The following is a 17995-nucleotide window of genomic DNA, read 5'->3' on the forward strand; positions in this document are numbered from 1 at the left end:
TCGTACGCCTTCCGGCGCTTATCAACGATGACAGGATATGTGAAAGGAAAAATGATGCTGGTCCAGCCGTGGGGCCTTCCAGAAGAGAAACCAGCAGTGGACGTGAAACGGTTGGATATCCCGAAATCGATTCGATTATACGAAGAGAAAAGATTTACATGAAACACACGTGGCGCCGATCGATCTCTTTTTGCCACCACTTTTCCCTTCTCAGGTAATCTGGAACACCAGGTATAACCTTGCTACATAACCTTGCTTACCCGTGAACTTCGCCTTCGCTGGACGGAGCCGCGTAAATACCAAGAGAACGAAACCGTCAGGCTCGCCCGACCGGATCGCGTTCCCGATCACTTTCTCCGGAACGATAGCCCATCGTGGTATAGTATAAAGTAAGATCGCCAGTCTGGTCGTGGGAGGTGGACTCCGGCAAGGAAGAAGGAGAGCGAACGTAGCGATGGGATTAAGTCCCTTCTGAGCTCTACAAATTATTTTATGGATACTTTTTGTTAGCGTTACTATGAAATATGGAATAGGTTACTAATTATAGAATATACAATATCAATTATGAGGAGCAGAAGATAGGTAGAACAGATTTTGTAGTGAAATCAGTTGTGGAGATTCCTTTTGAATTTTGTAAATAGTTATATGAGTAAAATACATATCATGTACAATATAGTATCAATATTCTAGAAAAATTTGTGTGACATATATAACGACATTTTCTGTCATATTAATTTTCCTAAATAATATAGCCAGTATCTTTATATTGAATGAAATATATTTAATTAAATTAAATTATATTAAATTATGTGGTAAATATATTTTCATCAAAGAGAAATTGGAAATTTTAAATATCTGCGACATGCTAAATGGAAATGATATGTGATATATATAATTTAATTGATTAATAAATACAATATTCAAAATAAAGAAACTCTTACTCAAAAGAACAATTCATTCTATTAATTCCATTATCTCAAGTTCTACATAATACATAATATAATATATAAATTACATTTTCTTCATGCTCTGATTATCTCCAAAACGACTACTTAGTTTAAGGAAGGAAATAGCATTGAAATTTGAAATATTGTAAATATAGATCCACAAAAAAGGAAAACCTTACAAGAACATGATAGTACCTTCATGTAACAAACAGAAAAGAATAAAATCGGTTCCATCGCTAGGTAGTCAAGTTATGGGCTTTCCGTAACGTCCTCCCCTCGGAGCCCACCACCATCGCGTCTCGATTTCCTCTGACTATGTGGACTGCCTCCTCCACCAGGACGATTTTACCACCACCTTCAGCACCTGGCCCAGGCGCACCATGTCCACGAGTCACCTTCCGACGATAGCACTGGGGGAGAATACGCGCCTATATAACTACGGCGTTCCGCTGATTGGACGAAGTAACTTACGTTTTCCTGCACTTAGGGAACAAGAGTACGCGGCCCGAGCCCGACGGGCGGCATTGCAAAAAATATGAGGATTCGCCCGGGATGCGTGGTTAGTTTTACTTTCAAAATATTTGTTTCGATTAAGTTTCTCGATCTTACCCACAAATCGTGAATCTTTCAACTATCTCATCTGAGTAAGGTGGATGTACTCGAACGACTTCATCGTAGCAAGGGTGCAAGCGAAATAATCGGTGATGTCTTTGAGATTCGTCATATCTGGAGTAAGTAGCGAGTGTCATGATTGAAGAATGGTGATCGACTTGACTATTAAGATCATCGTACTTGAAGTTTCTGGTAAAGTAATGTTGATTACCATTTAACGATTGGGCCAACGTTAGACGCTCCAGGTTATTTATCTGAAAAATAGAATCTATGGTTAATTTATATGGTACTATGTAGATCATTTTTAATCATTTTGTTGTCCAGACATAATATAATAAAATATAAGTAAAATGTGCATACCCTTCATGAATAATTATAAATCTAGAAAATAATATCTGATAATATAATTTAAGTTTTAAAATATTTAATATTGCAGAAACATTGAACTAGATATTTCAATTATTTATTATAATTTTAAACGATTCTGTTTTCTTCAATGCTCATAGTATTCCTCCTCAATGATGTATAACAATTAGAGAACAACGATGGACAGAACCGGAACTGTAGGGCGACAGTCACTATTTGTCGACAAACGTGTTACTTGATTATCGATCAGCAACGAGTTTCGAAAGTGATGTACCATAAACGAACAGCGGTTAAAAGTCATGACTAGAATATTACCATGAAAAAATCGAAATTTCTCCGTGTCTTCTATTGTATGTTTCAGTTTTCTTGTCAAGATTTAAACGTGATTATATGTGGAACTCAAAAATAGTTAAGGCAGACGGCGTTAGATAGTGACATTTGCTAGCATGTTACTTATAGAGAAATTCTGTAATATCTGCAATTACGTTGTTCACAGGCTGCACTAGTAGTGCTACTGCAAGCCGCACTTGTGGCGAGCAAGGCAGTGGATCAGAATCAACTGCAAGAACAGAAGTCTCAGCAACAAATTCCGTAAGTGTACATTTTATTATTTTTACTAAAAACATAAATAGAATTTCATTAAAATCATTCTTACTATATACTATTTCTATGATCTTTCAGAATAAAAATATTTTTAACAATTTAAAATATTTTAAAAATATTTTAAACAATTCAAATACTGTAGTAAATGTCATAATAATACTATAGTAAGTTTACTAGTAAATTTAAATTGCATCAAAAAGTATTTTGAAATTATTATAGTTGTTTAAATAACTTTTGAACATAGATATGGCACAGCGGCACAGAAGAGATGGGGTGATGATTTGGGGGGCCACGGTGGCGGTTTAGCTACCGGTTATGGCGGAGATCTAGGTGGTCACGGTGGAGACCTTAGCGTTCACGGCGGTGATGCAGGAGATGGTTTCGGCCATTCTGGAGGAGGTGGCTTTGGTCACTCTGGCGGTGGTGACATTGGCGGTGGTTTTGGTCATTCTGGAGGTGACATTGGCGGTAGTTTTGGCCATTCCAGTGGAGGTGACGTTGGTGGTGGTTTTGGTCATTCTGGAGGAGGTGGTGGCGATGGAGGCAACGGAGCGCTCGAAGAACACCATGACGATCATCACCATCATCACCACGATCATGGCTATTGGAAGAAGAAACTGATTTGGAAGCCAGGATGGAAGAAAATCTGGAAACCAGCAAAGAAACAAATATGGAAGCCCGCGTGGAAGAAAATTTGGAAACCCGTGTGGGTACCAACACAGAAGGCAGTATGGAAAGACATTCAGGTGCCAGCTTGGAAAAAGATTTGGAAGCCCGTGTGGAAGGAGATACAGGTCCCAGTGTGGAAGGACATTCAGGTACCAGCCTGGAAAAAGATTTGGAAACCCGTTTGGAAACCTATAAAGGTGCCAGCCTGGAAGGAAATTCAGGTACCCGCGTGGAAAAAGATCTGGAAACCGGTTTGGAAGGAGATTCAAGTACCAGCGTGGAAGGAGATTCAGGTACCAGCCTGGAAAAAAATCTGGATCCCTGAATGGGTGAAAATCGGCATTCCTGGTGAGCACTTCCACGGCACCGATAACCATGGATGGCAGTACACTAGTCACGATCTGTGGAAGAAGAAACTGATATGGAAACCACTATGGAAAAAGTATTGGAAACCAGCGAAAAAACAGATCTGGGTACCGGACAAGAAGCTGGAGTGGGTGGAAGCCTGGAAGCAAATCTGGAAGCCGGCCAAAAAGCAAATTTGGGTGGATGACAAGAAGCTTATCTGGAAGGAAGAATGGAAGCAGATTTGGAAACCATCCAAGAAACTTGTTTGGGTGCCTGATAAAAAGCTGGAATGGAAAGAGGCTTGGAAACAGATTTGGAAGGCTGATAAGAAACTTGAGTGGATACCTGATAAGAAATTAGCCTGGAAAGAGGCTTGGAAACAGATTTGGGTACCAGCTTGGAAGGAAATTTGGGTTCCAGCATGGAAGAAGATTTGGAAACCAGTATGGATATCGGAATGGTTCCCTGTGGATGACCACCATCCCCATCACCATGGTTGGGAAGACCGAAAAGATACAGAGACTCAAAGTTCTCAGATAGTTCCTTATAGTTCTGATGCTGCTTCAAAGCAGAACGCTCAAGCTCAACAACAGCAACATCGAATCGACGAGAATAAGGTTAGATGGGATAGATCTTCGAAGACTGAAGCTCCATCGATCAGTCAGGACCTGGTGCCACCACCAGCATCGAAAAATCAAAGCGGTCAGACAACCAACTTTGGGTTTACCAATCACTGATCGAGCAGTATAAAAATCTATAGCTTGTATAAAAACCTATTCAAGAGTATTGTAACATAAGCCGCTGTATATATTATCTTAGTCATATAATAAGTTGTAGAGAGTTAAGTTTTCGAAAGATTAATCGACTGATACGGCCCTGACCCTAACGCGTTCTGTCTTTATGTATGTATATTTTCTACTCCCCCTTTTTATACAATGTTATTGTTACTTTTGTTAACCGATGCCGTTACAAATAAAGTTGATTAATATTTTGTTAAGACAATTTTGTTATTATTTCACCTGATTATCACACATATTTTTTAGACGTATTACGAACGAAGATTATAGAAAATTATAGTAAGTCTACGTAGCAAAGAAAGAAAAGCCTAATAAAGAAAAACTTCCTATTATTACAAATTTTCACATGGCATTGCTCCACGTTAACTAAGTAATATATAAATTCCAGAACCTGCTCAAGATTAAAACATACTGCAAAAGCAAGGACTAAGTAAATATTTACTACACTAATCATCGACAAACATGACTTCAATATTTTCTTATAGTATTTCTTCTCGCTACTTTTTCAAATATTCTACATCCAAATCGTAATCTACACTAATACGCCGGTATTACCAGTATAGTTTGTTAATACATATTTCATTAACACCATCGCATTACTGTTTCGCTTCGTCATCCGAGGATCCACTCGACATGACGCAACATGGCCACGCGGTTGTAGCCGCCGCTGCTACTGCAAAACCGGAGAAAGTTCGAATCTGTATGGAAGGAAGTCGTGTCGGGTTGTATATGGGAGACCTCGACCGTAGAGAAAGTATCCGTGCACCCACACATATGAGAGTGGTGCGGCTCACATGTACTCAGCGACATAAATTAATTCCTGCCGCTATAGTATACTGTATTCTCTTTGAGTTATCCAACTGCTTTATAAAGCCGGGTCTGCACCTGACGAATGAACGCAAACCAGTACAGAAGCTCCACAATAATTGGTTGATTGGATTTTCCTTCTTTAAGAAGACATCGCTATGCCCACCAGTTCTTCAAGCCAACTTTGAGAAGTAATCCAATATCATTACAATAAACAAACACTTGAAAATTTCATTCATTTAAAATTTCATAGGCAATAGGAGACCCGACTATTCTGATTATATTTGATAAAATATGAAATCGATCTAAAAATGCACATAAAAATTACAAGTCTTTTATTGCAAATAGTAAAAAATTAGTACATACACATAAATAACCATCTTATACATGTAACAGGTGTTAAACGTGCTCCCATTAAATATTAAAGATTATTAACATAATAGATAATTCATTGTTTAAACACTTTTATGATCTCTATGAAATATATAAGTACCCGCAAGACAAAATGTCTTGTAACTTCTATGTATTAGTTTCAGATTTGTTTAAAATGTATCAATATAATCATAATAGTCGCGTTTCTTCACTTTCATCAATTTCAGAATCGTTTCGCATAACAAAAGAAGGTTTCTATAAATATTCAAATACTTTCGTAAGCAACTGTATACTCAAGGTTTTTTAGAACTCCCTTGTTAATTGATAAAGTCCACAGCCTAACCTAACCTGTGACTAGTGGAAGCTTCATCGCAATTTAAATCACACTTGGTGTGTCATCTACTAACCAATCATGTTTGTTGATGCTTATCACGTTGATTCATTGATGTCGTTTATGTTTGTTCGTATCTGTTCATCAAGTATAAACTCGGCTTAATAGGTTGTATGAATGTGTACATTGCGCAGTGGAATCGGCCTCAATGCACGACGAGAGAAACTTTTGCTTTAATCCAACTATACGGCAGGGTCAGACTTTTCATCCAATGTGTTTCGCTCGGGGAAGAAAATAGAATTGGAGAAATGTCGTACGCGTATATTTTCTAATCGATCTCTTCAGCCGGCCGATGATTTCCACTTTCCTCCGGGCCTCTTTCTCTCGTTCGTTTCGTTACAATTTGCGACAACCTTTTATCTCCTTGATGTTTATAGGTTCGATGAACTAGGTGAGATTTTGTTAGGAAATAATATATTTGATTAGAAACATTTACCGAAGAATTTCTGTGAACCTAAAATATTTCGTATTATTTACTTCAACTTACATGTAAGAAACTTTTTAATGCTGTTTGGTTTGGAATGATTAAGAGTTAGGAAAGATTTAACTAGAATTAGATTTTTCACCGTTTGTAGTTTCACGAGCTTTTCTTAAAAAACTGTTGACCTTTTTAGTAATGAATTCTTTTAAATAGTTTCTATAGGCTAGAGTATTTCATCCCTGACCTATGTATTTGGAATAAGTTTTGTAAAGATTATGACAAATACATAATAATGGGACTATATTATACTTGGTGAATGAGACAGATAAAGATATGTATATATCTTGGTATGTATATATGAGATTTAATATTGTTTTACTGAAAAAATGAACCTGTTTTATTAACGAATTTTTTTACGTTTCCTATTAATTTTCGAACTAACAGCAATAATATTATTTGCTAGGAATTTATAATAAAAACGAAACGAATCTTTCGGAAGAAGTCAATACATACATATTTAGATTATCTTTCAGATGAAACGATTAAGTGTCCAAGGTTATTTCCTTAAGAATATATTCTTTTCTACGTTTCTCAATGTGATTTTATGGTTAAATGGAAATCTTGCGAGTTCAATACCAACCACAATACAATGCCCAATATGCTCAATGTTCAATACAATGCAATATAGTAAGCAATTTTACGAGTTTACGAGAGCAACGAGGAATTAGGACGTATTAAGTAAGTTTCACGCGCATGAACAATGATCCATTAGAGTAATTTCTCTTATCTTCCCCTTCGAGTAATTTCTAGCTTAAATTACGATTGGTTAGGATTGACGTGAATTTAATGGCGGCGAAACCAAAAGTGGCCGTAAGTGATTTTTCCTAGCAACTGTACAACATTTTACTCTATTAGAAAGCGGTAATAAGGAAAGTATTTCTATATATAAAGATTAAGTCTACATTCGTAAATACATAAAACTTATTATATTATTATTTTTTCCAAAAAAAGCGAATGAATGAAAATTGAAAACATTTATGGAAAAGTTAAAAAAAAATGTTTATTGCTACTACTTCATCGACGTGTATCTGCAAACATTGCTCATAAAACATACGTGTCCAAGCGCACGACGTCGACTTATGTTTGTTTTAAAATACATACTCGACACGTGTAGGTATATCAATGTGTAAACGATTGTCTAGAAAGAAAATTACGATATAACATCTTGCATGATCATAAAATCCAATTAAGCGCCATATTAAATAATCACATGTGAAGCAATGAATATATTCCTATAATATAATATATTATTATTATTTATTAGTAATGTATCAAATGATTAAATATAAGAGAAACATCATTGATCATTTTATATAGCACTATTTTTGATTACAATATTTTTGATGATCAAATTTTGATCTTTGATTTAGAAAAAGGTTGTAGGTTAAAGTTACTTTCCAAAACTTTCCAACAGAATTATTCGAGATCGTGGGTGTATAAGAAAGTTTCGTGTTACTGCCACTTCATGTTACGGAAGGTCAACAACAACATGACATTTCAAATACAGCGGATATGATATAATTAGTAGGTAACCATAAATTGCAACTGACAGAAATGTAGAACCTGTTGGATCGGTTAACTTCAATTAGTTTATTTAACTAGGAAATAATTCAGTAGCTACTTCGAAAGTACAGTTCCTCTTTTTTGTAAGCTATAATGAAAATAAAGAGGTAGTCGGTTCTTTTTATTTCAGTATGTTTCATTGACCTTAGTAAGCTGAATATAAGCCAATGGAACAATTATTATTTTAATTATCCATAATTTTTTTCAGGAATCGTATTTGAAAGGTAAAAAGAGAAATAACATTTTTTCTATTTGTAGATGTTTGTGTGAAGAGGACGTAGGTCGTGAGGATTAATGACGAGATTACTTGTTGTTGTAACCGTCGAATATATTTAAGACAATAAATTAATATACAAATGTAGACATTAGTCGTTAGTACGAAGTATAAATCGCAAAATAAAATCGTGGAATAAATACACGTAAATGCTCGTCGCATGATTTGATAGACGTTTGTTAGATACTCGAAGATACTCTAGATGCTGTTAGATACTCGATATGTACTGTATATGAACTCACTATGTACTCGCTATATCTCGCTATATACTGTCACTCGCGATCGCATCCGTTTATTTATACTGGTCGGGGAAGAGTCGAAAAATTCAAATTCGTCTTCATGCGACGGTTGGATGTAGCGGCGACATTGTTTTGCCCGGAGTTTATTTGTTCTTACATTACTTGTAATCTAACGATCTTGATACTCCGAGGTAAACAACAACATGATTTGAATTATCCTCTGACTCATGTGCCGCTATATATTTGTGGTTATTCTCTTTCATTTCGAGAGGAATTTAACCTCGTGTATTCAATATACCAAGCATTCTTCATAAGTAAACTGCTTATAAATAGACAAGTAGAAACCACAGACCATTAACAACCACCAAATTCACAGATATACCGAAATAAAATTTTCATTCTTCTTTAATCTTTTCAAAAATAGCGTTTCAAATTTGAAATCGTTGCTCTTCTTAAATAAACAATTCACAGTACTTTTCTTATGATCGAAAGCGTGGAGACTTTCGCCGAAGAATTTCTTCTACGATATTACATAAAGGACGATGATTGTTAAGTTCAACTAAGTGATCTATCTCGCGTTGGGTTTTTGTTGTATCATAGTCTAAAAAAAGGAAGAAAAGAAACAGATAACATTTTTTCAAACGGAGCACAGAGTGAGAAGAACATCATGAAAAGAATGTATCAGACAAAAAGATATTTTTGTCAGAGGTCATGGATGTCACGCCGATAATATCACAGAGTGCCACTAGAATCGTTTTTGTTACAATACGTATATATGCTTGGTATAGTAGCCGCATTTGAAGTCCTGAGCTGAAGTATCAGTGCATTTCAAGATGCTCTACGCGACCATCTCTCTTCTCCTTATACTCCTTTTTATGTTTGGCGTTTATGATTGCATCAAACCGCACAACTTTCCTCCTGGTCAGTGAACAATCAATGTGTAATTAATAGCAAACATATTAATTTCTAACTTTAATCTTTTTTATAAAATCTAAGACATATTTTATGAGAGTAATAACAATTGCTTAAACTTATTTAGTTAGTCTAATAAATTAAAATACTTCGTCAGTTTCTTTAATATTTGCATTTTATTCAATATTCGGATAGGCCCAAAATGGCTGCCAGTGATCGGTTGCTTCTTCACGTTTCGAAGATTGAAACTGAAACGCAAATACAGTTACTTGGCTCTTCAAGACCTGACGAAAACCTACGGGCCGATTCTGGGTTTGAAATTAGGGAATCAGAAAGCCGTTGTGATTTCGACGTACGATCTGGTAAAAAAAGTTCTTCTTCAAGAAGAATTCAATGGAAGACCGGATGGATTCTTCTTCAGAGTCCGTGCGTTTGGAAAAAGGAAGGGTAGGTAATGTTAGTTTTTTTTTTAATTCACAATTAGATTACTTTAGTTATATTTAGAATATTCGCTTCAAATTTAACATATTCTCATTAATATATTTTGATAGGAATTTTATTCACGGAAGGACCAAAGTGGTCTCAGTGTCGCCGTTTCACGATGCGCCACCTCAGGACCTTTGGCCTAGGTCAAGCAATTATGGAGCAACAGCTGATTGTCGAAGCTGACAATCTTGTGAATTATCTTCTTCGTGCCAGTGCCAAAGGTCCAGTACCAATGCATACAGCTTTCGATATTGCAGTTTTGAATTCTCTTTGGTTTATGTTCGCTGGACACAGATTTGATTATGAAAACGAGAAATTAGTAGAAATTCTCGAGACTGTTCACGATGCCTTCAGGTAATTTGAAACAGATTTTTTTTTAATATCATCACATCGTAGTTAAGAGTACATAAGGTGTATGTTATACGAATGTAAATATAAATTTGCATACTTACACGAGTATATTCATATGCTTCTTCTCGTAGATTGATGGACACAATGGGTGGCATTGTTTCGCAAATGCCATTTCTACGCTTCATTATACCAGAATTATCTGGTTACAATGATTTAATGAGAATACTTCATAAGCTTTGGAATTTCTTAGACGAGGAGATTAACATCCATGAAAGACGACTGCCTGGAAATCAACCGCAGGATTTAATTGATGCTTTTCTTTTAGAGATTTCTTCAAAAAATACTGAACAAGATGATTCCATTTTTGATCGTGAGTATCTCCTTTTATTTATACGATTAAAATATGATAGCCCATTTGTTACTAAACAATAATTTAATTGTTTAAAAGGGGAAAATTTATTGGTCCTATGCCTGGACCTCTTTTTAGCCGGTTCGAAGACTACGACAGATACTTTAGCGACCACTTTCCTATTTTTATCTTTACACTCTGAATGGATTAAGATACTCCAGGAAGAACTAGATACCGTTGTAGGCAGATTAAGATCCCCTACTTTAGAAGATTATTCATCGCTACCTATGATGGAATCGTTTCTTGCGGAAGTAATTGATAACTGGAATAAATTATACTATAACCATAAGATTCCGCGCTTTTTATTATCATAGCTACTGATCCATTGCACTTTTTTCTTTTGAATTATATAAATAGATCATTATTACGATAGGTACAGAGATATTTGATCCTGGCGCCACTTGGAGTACCTCACAAGACCATGAAGGACGTAACTTTCGGCGGATATAGTATACCCAAAGCAAGTATTACAAATATAAATATCCCGAATAAAAACATCAGTCTATGTATTCTTTATTATGTTATTTTAGGATACTATAATTCTCCTGGATTTCCATAGTGCGCTAAATGATCCAGCTTATTGGGATCATCCAGAAGAGTTTCGACCACAGCGATTTCTCGACGCAAATGGCCGATTCTGTCAAAATAATGCTAGTATACCATTTGGTTTAGGTCAGTCTCCATACACAAATCTTTCTCACTATAAAATTTGTATAAAATATTCTGTAAGAACTGGAATTTCATCTTGACAAATTTGATTCGTTTCTTTTCACTTGAAACATTTTCGAATCTCATTATGTATACATACACGTGTATACACACAGCTCATTAATCCGGAAATAATTCATCAGATAAAATCAAATTTTTTAAGTTAAGCTAAATAGTCGTCATTTAAATAGAAATTCAATGGATAATGTTGTAGATGTAAATATTTGAAGTCTTTGCATATTCTAAGGTAAAATGTTCTAGAATTAATGATGTCGTTCTGCCTTTTAGGTAAAAGACGTTGTCCGGGTGAAATGCTAGCCCGGACATCCTTATTCTTATTCTTCGCCTACGTTATACATAACTTCGACATTGAAATTTCACCAGAGCACGGCGAACCCGATCCAAATGGATACGATGGTTTCACTATATCACCGAAATCTTATTACCTCAAGCTTACGGCGAGATCCGACGTTATAAACTGCTCTACAATGTAAATATTATAGATAATTAGAATAAAATGTTAAGTGTAATATGACCTATATGTTTTAATAATTTTATTGAATACAAATATGAAAACTGGAAATTATATAACTGAAAATTGTGAATAGTCTTCTAAGAATAAATTGCTATTCTGTACATAACAATTAGGATACGCTTAGACGATGGCGATTCAAGATAATTCATTAAACACCAGAGTCGAGAAATGTGCTTTATATTATTTAATAGAGAAATGTTTTTATTCTATTTATTAAGTAATATCTCCGAGTGTATGATTTCTTAATTACTTCAAATATATAATAAAAAAATTTTGAGAAGAAAAAGAATCATCTTCAATATTTAAATACAAACTACATAATTTTTATTAGCTTTACAGAATCTATTTCCCAGTGACAAGGAAATATTTGACAGGCATGTTGAAACCTAATATAAAAGGATCGAATCGCCACGTGGCGTGCGAGCGAAGGTACATTTGGACTTCTGCGAAACGAACTGATTTCGTCGAACACGTAAAACGACGCGTAAAGCGACTTTCACGCGGTAGAAACAATAAACAATATTCAAGAGAAAAATTTGTTGAAGTCAAACAAACCGAGCTTCTATCTACGGGTGGAGCTACTTCAAAACAGAGAAACGTCACATTTAACGTACATCGGCAACATCTTTATCATTAAAACAATAAATCGAACAAATAAAAATAGGTATATCCAGCTTGGATACTAAAACAAATGTACAGAACAATATATTTTATCTTGTCTTTATTGTTTTATTCTTCATACTGATTAATTAGCATTTTTTTCATTTACCATGAACATTATCACATAGAAATTTTCTGTAGGTATAAACGTACTTCCTGTTAATCACGTGATACATGGAAGTTATAAGTGTAAGAAATTTAGCAAGAAATTATACATATATCAAGAACGAGGACTGCAAGTATTATTATCGTGGCGTCACGAGTACTTCATAAGGCTTTGGGGACGATGTCAGGCCATATATAATTTCTACAGAATTTGGTCCTTTGCCGGGAACTGGACGTAGATTATACTTCTGCATTATGCCTGTAAACAAAATGAATAGTGCGGACTTCGCCAGTACCTCGCCTGGACATCGTCTTCTTCCTAGAGACAAACGCATAAGACTATAGAAAGTATCGATAAATAAAATCATCTTTTTAATGATCATAATGAAACCAGCTTTTTGTGTCACTGTTTCGTTTAGCTCATAATAACTGCATTAATTAACTTCGTGAAAGATACTCCTAACTTTTATAGAGACATCCGGAAACATGAATGAACAGCGCTATTATCTCATTTACGTTGTTATGTACCGTGATAAAATGACGATAAATTGATGTGGACTACATATTTTAAGAAATTTTTACAATTCTACGATGGTAGAAGATTTTTGAATATTTGTAAAATACATTTTGCAAGTTCTAATCTATTTTATACCTTTTCCAAATTGCAGAGAATATGTATCTGGCTCGAAGACGTCGTTTTTAATAAACCTTTCAGGCATGAACTTGTCTGGCTCTGGATAGATATTAGGATCCTTATTGATGGAGTACATATTGACTAAAATGGTGGTATCCCTTGGTACCGTGTACTTGTCAAGAATCGTATCGTGCAGAACTCGTCGCGGCCCAATTATAGGGAATACTGGCCACATTCGTTGCACTTCGCTTATTACAGCCTCCACATATGGAAGCCTATAACAGTAAAAAATTTCATTTTTCTCGCATACTCCATTACTCTAATCTCTTCATCGAACATTCAACTTTTACTCTTCTACGCAGGAATTACGACAAAAATTGTACAAGAAACATAAGATAGAAGATTCAACAAAAAATTAAATGAATTAGTGATTTCAGCTAAATCCACATTTTTACATAGATAAGTTCGAACATTTAACCGGAAATTTGATTACTTCGCTTTATCCTCCACTTCAGGAAGTCTGTCACGCGATATCACCGAGTCGATTTCCTTTTGTACTTTATGCTGCACATCCTGATACACCGTCATAGTTAATAACAGAAAGTCCAAGGTTAGACTCGTGGTCGTAAAACCAGCAAGGAAAAGATCAATCAACAGTATCACCAATTGGTCATCTGAAAAATATGTTATGTAAGAAAACAAACTTATACGTTTGATAGGCGACAATTTCTAATGAGAATACTTTCTCTTTCGTGGATATTTCTATCAGTATATAACATCAGTATTCTTAGAACCAAAGGGAAATTAAAAATTATCCATTTTTCAGTTCTATGAAAAATACTAATATTTTTTACAGTAGATGAAATTCTGATAGAATTAAAAGATATGAATGTGTTTATGAATATAAATGAAATAACTTATAAACTTGATCGCACCAGTGAAGATAGGGCTAGATTCCCCATGGTTTTTCATTTCATGAAGGAACATGTCAATTACATCTGCTTCACTTCCCGGCTTGTATTTCTTCTTATGCTCAATGATAGTTTCCTGTACAAAAAAAGACATTCACGTATAACAGATTGATTGTTAAACAGCGTATTTAATAAATGTAAAATCATAATTGATTTACATCATGGACACACCATTAAGAAGTCCTTGAGTTGTTTGTTCAGCGTACACAAAAGATTATATCCTGAGAACTCAGGTGCAATGTAACGAATCCAAGGGAAAGCAGAGATAAGTCCGCCCATCATGTCAAAGACTTTTGCTCGAGTTTCCATCAACTTGATAAAAGAGTCTATTCTGCATTGGAAAGAACAATTAATCAGGATTGAATGTATATCAAGTACGTGACCTACTTTATATCTCGCTTCTAAATTCTTGTGAATCATTACTTTCGTTTCTATAATGATTCATTGCGTGTTTTTTGTCCTTTCTTTCAAAGAAGAAATATAAAGCAATAATAATTCTTCATAAATGAAGCGAATTTTACAAAGCAACAATAAAATAAAATCATTTCTTTCCGTTCTTCTGTTCTATTTCTGTCTTTTGAATTCAAAATCTTCAAAAGATTTTGTAACAATTCTAAATAAAGAAAGTAAAACATGTTTCCATGAATAATATAATTAACTTACATTACATAGAAAAAAAAGAAATTTAAGCAAACGTGTAAACGATTCCAACAAGTCGTTTATACGCATGGAAAACCGAATACGTGAAAACGATGCTACACAAAGTAGAGAAATCCAATAGAACACATGTATTTATGTACCTTTCGCCCCTGCTGAATGATTCTCCCGTCGTCAAAAACCAAAGGACGTTTATCACAGTCGGTGTAATCAATGGTTTTAGTATCTGCGGACCCTCTGTATTCATCTCATTCAAAAATAAGGTCAATTCTTTTCTAATCATTTGCGCCATCTCGCGTTTTCCAAAACCGAAAACCCTCATGGTCCGCAACATCCAGCTCCGTAATTCCTTCCATTCTCCTCCGTCGTTCATTGTGATGCCTATCGATAATAACAGGAAACGATAATATCGTTAATATTCGAATCAAGTTGCATCTATTTTGCACATCTGCTATATTGCGAAATATTATAATACGTAGTTACAGCAGGACGTTGATTATCCAAATTAATAGAAATAAAGTTTCAGCAAGCGATTTTTCATATATGTTAACACAATTGGAAATAAAATAATTTTTAAAGATAAATCTTTATGGAAAATTAATTGTTGTTAGCATAATTGTTGTAGCTAAATTTCGCATTGCATTTAAAATAGATATTTGTACGGCTACATATTTATTTGATGATGATATATTTCTTCGTACGCTTTTTATTTTTATCGATATTGTAATCACATTCGTAATTTTATTTTCTGAATATCTTTATAACTACAACTTAATTTAGAACATTAGAAGTATGAAGCATATGTATTAAAATAGAAACATTAGTAAACAGTATGTAATTTGGAATAGATACATATATACATGAGTTCGAACACTCATCATTTTTAAGTGTCTTTGGAATTATTATTTATGCAAAGTAACAAAATATAAAATTATTATTATATGAAAAGAAAATAACATGAGATAAATAATATATTTAATGTTTTACTACTTATTCTAGGAATTATAAAAGGAAAATTCGAATTTTAAATCGTAACATTGTGAAACCAAATATTTATAATTTATTTATAGATTAAACGAATTAAATTTTGAATCAGGAAAAATGATAAAAAGCAATTTTTTGCACAAAATGGTAGGTCATCAGTGGGTCACAGAAGGTCATTAGAAATGAAACGTACATATTTGAAACTCGTGAAAGACGAACGCTATTGTTTAAAGAGAGCATAAAGGGTCGAAAAACGGATTTTTCGCGTATTGAAAGAAACATAATGATTTTACAGAAAAGAGTTTCAATTGAAAAATGTAGGCATTGGGAAGATCTACAAAATGAGACTTATAAAATTAATATCAGTCTATATGTTGACTTGCAAATGAATAAAAATCATCAAAATATGCTCCTTTTTATTCGAATGATCTTTCAAAACATCTTGTGCCTAAAAATTTGCTGTTTACAATTTTTTCCGATTCAAACACTAATTCAACTGGTCTATTAAAAATAGTCTTGAATTCTGATACCTTGCTTTTTGCCCATATTTCGAAGTTTGATAAATTCGTTCCAAGGTCGTCCATCGAATTCCTCATTCTTCAGTACTGTTTCACATAGTTTGCTTCCAGAAACGATCAGTACTTTTTCATTACCTATAGTCACGCTTATCACATCGCTGGCATAACGTTTCGAAAGTTCTAGAAATGCTTCGTGTTGTCCCCCAAATTCACGAATCAAACGCTTCATTAGAAAGTGATTGCCGAAAATCGGCCACGAGAATGGCCCTAAAAAATAATAAAACTTCAAAAAAAAGAGGAAAAAAGAATACTATATATTATATAAAGAATACGATATACTATTATCTATAGTATTAATTTTTTTAATTTTATATTCATTTGTTCTTTTATAAAAAGTACTAATTTCAAGAACGGAGATTAGAGCATTAAAAAATAATTATTTAAGTTTTAAGTAGAATAGAAAGGGATGAAAAATTCAAAGGGCTTTATTTTATAAATGCTATTGAATTGAATAGCAATTGAAAATAAATAATACTAATTTATTTATATAATAAAATAAATATGTACTAAATAAAAATTATAAACAATATTATAGATATCGATATTATGATAATAATATTTCGAAGATTTTATAATCAGTGTCAAAAACGTATTATAGATCATTTTATTACTCTAAATTCGAGTATATATGCGAATTTTAGTACAACATATATTTTGTATAAAGAATAACAATTTCTGAAATTAGTTCGGACAAAATAGATAAGCCTCAAGAGGATTAGTCTCATTAGATGAACAATAAAGACGCTAATTTAAACCAGCTCAGTGACCCAATCAACCCGAGTAGTGTATACATCCGCATGATTTACATTCACAGCTAACGGCTTCATTGGTAGATTAACTCTTCTAGTTCATTTATCTTGATGAAATATTAATTAAATTAATGATTTCATATCTCAATAAAAAATTATAAAAACTTATCATGATTAATAATAATCTAATATTTTTAATCTTCTTAACATAACACATTATTATTGTCAATTTTATTTTATTATAAAAACCAAAAATTATAAATATTAACAAGATAAAACTCTTGACTATATTGTATATCCGAAATGAAGGTTACGTTAAAATTATTCAAATAAATTACTGATTTGGTGTATAATGATCCATACACTAATTTTGTAGAATGTCGACTAAGCAACGTGACTCGATATAATTAATAAGAAATAACTTTGATTACCTGGTGGGGTTTTTCTCGTATGTTGTCCGACTACTAAATAAATAATTAATAATATCAGCGTTACTATTGCTAGCAACACGGTGGCAAACATCCTGCAACGTCCCACGCGAACTTACGATTCGGTACTCGAGCGATCAATGAAAACCTTCGAACTAAAATTGGTTCTCCCCAAGAACGACTGAACGATAGATCGATAGGTTGAAATTTTTCGCCTACAACTAATATGTTAATTCTCACGTTACAATTCCAGTTTCAGCTTTTTATACCGACCTACCGCCGATAACGTGAATTACTCGATAAGCGCGAATACTACTAAACCGTAGTTAAGCCCTTGCTTATAAGCATGTCAAAATTCA

General features: G+C 33.9%; 2 protein-coding genes across 3 annotated transcripts; one reads left to right on the forward strand and one right to left on the reverse strand.

Annotated features, from left to right (window-relative positions):
- The first annotated feature begins 1340 nt into the window (after positions 1-1340).
- On the forward strand, positions 1341-11870 carry LOC126913803 (methyl farnesoate epoxidase-like). Of its 2 annotated transcripts, XM_050717086.1 has the most exons (8): positions 8737-9390; positions 9577-9828; positions 9933-10221; positions 10350-10588; positions 10667-10878; positions 11001-11087; positions 11158-11299; positions 11624-11870. In XM_050717086.1, the coding sequence occupies exons 1-8, from the start codon at positions 9303-9305 to the stop codon at positions 11827-11829; spliced, it is 1515 nt and encodes a 504-aa protein (XP_050573043.1). In that variant the 5' UTR covers positions 8737-9302; the 3' UTR covers positions 11830-11870. The 2 variants fall into 2 exon arrangements, with proteins under 2 accessions (XP_050573041.1, XP_050573043.1); XM_050717084.1 differs by lacking the exons at positions 8737-9390; positions 9933-10221; positions 10350-10588; ... (2 more) ...; positions 11158-11299; positions 11624-11870 and adding exons at positions 1341-1506; positions 2422-2516; positions 2773-5340 and having other exon boundaries at positions 9577-9808.
- Positions 11871-12574: 704 nt separating this feature from the next.
- On the reverse strand, positions 12575-17995 carry LOC126913822 (probable cytochrome P450 305a1). Its single transcript, XM_050717088.1, has 8 exons — positions 17640-17995; positions 16412-16666; positions 15041-15278; positions 14412-14571; positions 14205-14316; positions 13763-13943; positions 13288-13544; positions 12575-12954 (listed from the first exon to the last, which is right to left on the reverse strand). The coding sequence occupies exons 1-8, from the start codon at positions 17728-17730 to the stop codon at positions 12776-12778; spliced, it is 1473 nt and encodes a 490-aa protein (XP_050573045.1). The 5' UTR covers positions 17731-17995; the 3' UTR covers positions 12575-12775.

The sequence above is a fragment of the Bombus affinis genome, chromosome 1, assembly GCF_024516045.1.
Source record: "Bombus affinis isolate iyBomAffi1 chromosome 1, iyBomAffi1.2, whole genome shotgun sequence".
NCBI classification, from domain to species: domain Eukaryota; kingdom Metazoa; phylum Arthropoda; class Insecta; order Hymenoptera; family Apidae; genus Bombus; species Bombus affinis.